This window comes from Aplysia californica, unplaced genomic scaffold (genome assembly GCF_000002075.1).
Source record: "Aplysia californica isolate F4 #8 unplaced genomic scaffold, AplCal3.0 scaffold00423, whole genome shotgun sequence".
Taxonomy (NCBI): Eukaryota; Metazoa; Mollusca; class Gastropoda; order Aplysiida; family Aplysiidae; genus Aplysia; species Aplysia californica.
Window position 1 is genome coordinate 537,106 of NW_004797693.1, and position 6,293 is coordinate 543,398.

The 6,293-nt window shown below is 39.5% G+C and overlaps 1 protein-coding gene across 1 annotated transcript in view; it reads right to left on the reverse strand.

Moving 5' to 3' along the window:
* Nucleotides 1-6,293, reverse strand: part of LOC101863529 (phospholipase A-2-activating protein) — a 22,810-nt gene that overhangs the window by 1,231 nt on the left and 15,286 nt on the right. The window contains exons 10-13 of the mRNA XM_005104524.3: nt 6,056-6,154; nt 4,779-4,868; nt 4,315-4,458; nt 1-3,650 (exon numbers count right to left, since the gene is read on the reverse strand). The exon at nt 1-3,650 is cut by the window's left edge and continues 1,231 nt beyond it. Coding sequence (XP_005104581.1) covers nt 3,091-3,650; nt 4,315-4,458; nt 4,779-4,868; nt 6,056-6,154 — 893 coding nt within the window. The 3' untranslated portion in view covers nt 1-3,090. The remainder of the gene's footprint in view (nt 3,651-4,314; nt 4,459-4,778; nt 4,869-6,055; nt 6,155-6,293) is intronic.

A 6,293-nucleotide genomic window follows, 5' to 3' on the forward strand; every position in this document is an offset into this window, starting at 1 on the left:
ACCAAGACCACAGAAAGCACCAGGGAAGCAATATCCAGTCAATAGAAACACTTGGCAAAATACTAATCAACAGTGAACATCTCAATTCATCCATCTGAAAAACAGGCAAGGCAGTATACAGCCATCTATGCTCAGGATAAAACAAAAGAGTTTGGGGGAAAAAATGAGCAAAAAGAAAGAAATGCCTCATCAGTTCTCCATCTTTTTTCCATACATGTATTAAAGGGATACCCCAAAAAATGGGATCTCCATACCTAAATATCATTTACTACCGCTCATTTTACACATAGACCACTGTATATTATATGGACAAGACTTTAAGCTTGACTGATGATTGTACATATAATATAAAACCTTACGTCAATTTTAGACCATACTCACTATAAAAGATTTAAACCTTCTCATAAACAAACATGACCTGAGAAAAACATACAATGAGCGCACACATCAGGCTCCAAAGTAAACACATTCAACTGTGACTGATGGCTTTTATACCTGTGAATGTAACTGAAGATCACCACTTTAGTATTCTCTTCTTAAGGTACCCATGAGATAAACATACGATGTGATGGCACAATATGAAAGAAATTAAAAATAAACTGTAACAATCTTCAACTCACAAGTTCGCACAAGAGAGAGCCCGAAGGAAAAGAGGGAAGCAACTGTTACAACTTTTTATAGGTACCGAGAAAAAAGATGCTATTCTCTCTATCAAGTATTTTAGTGTGGCTACATCTTTTTCTGTCTTTTTTTTTTATCCTGACTCCCTTTTTGTTTTTTGTTTGTATAATTCCCTTCCGAACAGCGCGGAATCACAATTTTCTAAATAACAGAAATACATCATAACAATGTTTCCACTATTCATTAGGGCAGAGCAAAAGTATTGCATAATACGAAAGGCGCGTAACTCCCCTTTCAATATTGTAAAGTTGTTTAAAAGGCAGGACCTCCCGACTTTAACTCAAACATCCATCATCTCCAATAGGGCTGCGCAAAGCGGAAGAAGAGCCATAAAGACTCACAAAACAATTCAAGCTCAAGAATGCTCTAATCAGGGGTTCAAACCAAGGTCATCCAAACCATAGCCTAGCATAATACCAACAGAAATAAAACTGCAAAGTATTGCTGTGGTGGAGTACACACATTATAAACAAGAAAGAAAGAAAAACAAAAGAAACAAGACAATGCTGACATCCAGCTTTTTTTCTTTTCTAAATAAACATTACAAACCAAAAAGAGTAGTCTTACACCACACCAAACACTGAGGAGACGATAATCATTTCTTTAAGCTCGCAAACACATTGAAAATACTATGACTATCCATACCACACCATACCACGCCAGCCTCCAAAAACGTGATCATCATGAGAAATTACTCAAAAAAGAACAACAGCCGATGAAAATGCGAGAAATGAGAAATAAATTGCTTTGGGTAGAACTAATTGCATGTTGACAAGGCGCAGTCATTTTGTGCTAAGACAAAGACGGATGGACACAGATTGCGGAAATGCAAACTTGTTGGAAAACGAACACTAAGGGACTGTCAGGTTTGAAAACAAATGTCATGCACAGAAAACAAAAGAAAAATGACAAATAAAAGTTCTGTTTTAAATAATCTTTCACCACAGCCAAAGTCTCTCACATGGTTTTTGAAAAGGAGAAAGGGGGAAGGGGGAAGTCCTTTCAATTTATTCCCTCAACAAAAAGATGAATAAATTTAATAAAGATTATGTGACCTCACACAAACAAACGGAACATCCTACTGAAAATGGGTGTAAAAAGTCCTTTTTAAAAAAAAGAATTTATCAATACTTCAGACACTCCTATTTACTCCTTCAACACAGAACAACAAAAAAAGACAACAAAGAATCAAATCAACAAGTCAACCATACTGATATAAAGAGACTAAGGGGGGAAAAAACACACTTAAGCATGTCATTTTCCTTCATCAGGTCCTCTACAGTGTAAATCTGACCACACCAACAAAAGAAATCACACATTCAAAACAATCATCCGTGCTGGTAGCCAGAGATTATATCCAAACAACAAAAGCCCAATGTATTTTATCATAGGAAAATGTCAGCCGTATCAACTTATACTATCAAAATTACAAATTTTCGCTTCTGTAAAAACTCGCTTCCTGGAAACCAGATGCAGAACAGAACGCAATTCAAAATAGACCAATTCTGCAACATTCTGTTCCCAAGAGCAAAGAATTGTAAAAAACACCATGCCTAGTTCACTGTAGGATTTACAACTTCAACCTAAGTCCTACTCCCTCGATTGATCTCCCTCCAATTTATAAATCTTTTCCAACAACACCCCACACTACATTTGTGGCCATTCTCACCACCTATTACGTCACGCCACACGGATCTTGTGTGCAGTCATCAGCACAATGCTATGTATCTGCATGCACGTTGCAAGGTGGCAACGCTGCTCTAAAGTAAATAGTAAGTCCAGACTGAAGAATTCAGTGGACAAACAACAGGTCTTCTTTCTTTATCATTCTTCTGCTTCTCACTCGTCGTAAATGACAAACAGTGCATTAATAGTCTTTTACTGCTTTATATGTTGATAGATTTACCTTTTGGGGTTTTAGACTCATGAGCATGTTTCTTATAAAGCTAACCTTTTTGCAAAGAGTCTACTGTCACAAATAGACATGCTATAATTGACCAAAGTATAAATCAATCTGTCAGCAACTGTTTGATTTTTTTTTTTTTATTAACTTTTCAATTTACCCTAAAATAATATCTTTTCTGGGAAGTTTGAGCACACAGCATTACTTACAGAGGGAGAACCCTTGACAGGTAAGGCGCAATGCAAAAGGGTTACGCTGGACTAAAGTTTAACATTGGAAAAACACTATCAGGGAGCCACTATACTCTTTGATTAAATATTTCCCAATTGGCTTGAAAACAAATTTGCAAAGAAATATTGCTTATATTTTTGTAAACTTAAAAAAAAAACAACCTGGAAAAGGAAACTTTTTGCAAGACTACCTACAGCAGAGAGATCTACCACATAGTGGTTAGTTCCGACTAAACCTCAAAACAAAAACTTCTAAAGTGAAAAAATGGGAAAAGATCAACTGTTGAACGAGCTTGACACCAATTTGGAGCATTCCGTCAACTTGCCGGATTCTGACGTGTTTAGTTTTGCAATCAGCTCAGGCAGGTCGATAGACTGGGCCAGTGCCTTGCAGCCATCATCCTGACCCACCAGGGTTCCAACCCCGACCAGAAGGCGATATACAGCCTCCGGGTCAAAATTGGAGCCTAGCACCTCACCAGCTGCCTGCAAACATTTGGACTTGTTCTCTAGGTCATCTGAAGCTGCCAGTTTGACACAGAAGTTGAGGATTAGAGTGGCCACAGCGATCTGCCCTTTCTTGGTGGTCATGTCCCTTCCGTTGATTGCAACTTGGAGGACCGAGTCGATGCGGCTTATATTGAGCTCGGTACCCTCAGGGTGGCGGAAGAGGTTGGTCAGGGTGCGCAAGGAGAGCATGCGGCAGGCGTTGTTGTTGCCCTGTGAGGCGTGCTGGCACATAAGGTCGATGACACTGGGGCGGCTACAGAAAAGGCGGCAGACCTCGTGCTCCTTAATGGCCATGCGTAGAATGTCCAAGGCGGGGAACACCACTTCTGTAAGAGATAAATAGAAAGGTGGTTCAGAATAATGCTTTGTATAAGGCTTATAAACATATGTAACCCAATGTCTATGTGCCCTGCCCATGAATTTGACATGAAAAAGAAAGTTCTGCATTTTGATGACTGGGTGCAAAATTTAGACAAATGATGAATTGCAGAACGGCCGTTATATGAGTCTTACATCTAGCAACTGATTTGTAAGCAACCTATAAACTGAACAACTATAAATGTTTGACAACAACAATTCAGATCATTTAGGAACTGGGCAGTTTTAACCCTGCCTGTCAGGGTGAACCACAAATGAATGGGATACAATATCCCAGCCAAAAGGTTATGATACTTATTTTAAATGATTTTTCAAAGCGAGAAATAAATTCACATCTCCTGCATGCAAAAAGAAAGAGCCAACCCCATGTCAAAGACATCTGTCAACCCACTGGGGAATGTAGAGGAATGTGCCCCTATGTATACATATAGTATTAAAGTATTATAGTCTACATTTTGTGTCTTCACTCATTCAATAAAGTTTTTAAAACTCGTTACCCAGTTCGAGCTTATCACCATCAAAATGAAACAAAGCATGTCGCACAGTGTGGTGCTCTCACAGGTCAGGGATTGTGCTTTGGGACATAAAAAGACAAGAGCAGGACCAACTCACCATGAGGCCACGTAATGAGCTGGTCTAATGTCTTGATGCTGTCCCCACGCGGATGTCCAGTGAGCAAACTGCCCAGTTCATCCAGAGACTCCTCAGGCACATGCAAGTTGTCATCAACAGACTTGTTGAACTCTTTCAGCTTCCCTGTACAAAGCAAGGACACAATGAAAGAACAAACCAAACATCAACATTATCACAAACTTAAGTCTTTCTCTTCTATAATGTAAAGGCATTAACAATAAACTGATTCAAGGAACAGAAAGACTTAACATAGACCATGTATAGACCATGCTAGCTTCAGTAGGCAGGTAAAGAGATTTAAGAGAAATAAAAAACAGCAAACAACTACTATTCTGTCCTTAACTAACAGGGGCAAACAAAAATAAGAAAAAGGACTGGAATAGCTAAAGGGCCAAGCACATATGTGAAAGGGAAAAACACAACACAAAGAAACAAAAACCCACCTAAGATTTGTTCAATGGGACTGGCAGTGTCAAAGAACAGGCAAGTCTTGATGGGGAAGTGAGTGTTACCAGATCCAGTGCTCTCTTCACCTGCACAGAGAAGAGAAAGGTTCATCAAAACCACAGATGACACAACTTCAGTTTGCAAAGTAAAGGAGGAGGAGGAGGAGGAGGAAGAAGAAGAAGAGAAAGGAAGAAAAAGGAGGAGGAGGAGGAGGAGGAGGAGGAGGAGGAGGAGGAGGAGGAGGAGGAGGAGGAGGAGGAGGAGGAGGAGGAGGAGGAGGAGAAGGAGGAGGAGGAGAAGAAGAAGAAGAAGAAGAAGAAGAAGAAGAAAAAGAAGAACAAGAACAAGAACAAGAACAAGAAGAACAAGAACAAGAAGAAAAAAAATAGGAGGAGGAGGAGAAAAAGAAGAAAGAGAGAAAGAATAGTGCCACAGATGCAAAGAATGTGTACACATGGTACGGTACAGTCGAACCTGCTCTAAAGATCAGCCAACTATCTTAGACAACCACCTGTGCAAATGACCACGTCCCTCTTTGCCTCTAGAATTTTTTTTTCTAAATGGGACTGTCCAACTGCTATCAAATGGTTTTCAGATCTTTTCTAAGATTGCGTAATTATGTATGTTTACCATTCGTCTTCATTTCCCCCACCTATAATCTTCAAAGCCCCCTAACCATAGTCATGTCAGAGGTCACACCCTACTGAAAATAACTCTTAGTTGTAGACCATGTCACAGGCAAATATGTGTTGCAGGGTGGTGAAATCAGGCGCTTGTCAAAATCAATAAAAAGAAAAAATATCAGCCTTTTTTCCACCTCTTCTACAATTTTTAGCTAACTTTAGTTTTTCAGCTCAACACCTTTGATGTCCATTTAATAACACATTTCTGTGTGGATTTTACCCCGAAAAAATGTTGCTTGAAGACCAAGACAAAACTTTGTGGGCCATTTTCTCACCAATTTTTTTCTCTGAAACCAGATGACCCCCACCTCCTTCAATCACAAGTATCTCGACTTCTCTTCACCTTAAAACTATTTTGTTCAAAGCGCAGTTTACAGTTAAGTGCTGTTTGGACAAAATAGTTCTGAGGCGATGTTCTATTCAAGATAGACCAGCATTTTTTCATTGACAGACAGACAGATGAAAAAGCTTTAAAATGATACCTATAACCACATGCCCAAAAATTGATGAGCCCCTGATTCCATGAGAGTATGACACATAAATAAACAATGTAAAGTTTGCATTAGTTGTTCCATATAACCTTAATATACCTGGTACATATCTACCACCACCAGTGAAAGGATCAGACCCGGCTGGTGTGGCTCCGGATGTGTCCATGTCGTCTCTGCCCGGCACATACCGATCTCCTCCTGGCAAAAACAAAATAGAAGACATGAGTGACTTTTTCCGACGGAACCTTACATTCAAGCTGAAAAAAGTTAATGTGGTCCAAGTAAAGGACACACAAGAGGGAGGAAGAGGTGGAAGAATAATAAGAGGATGGGGGGG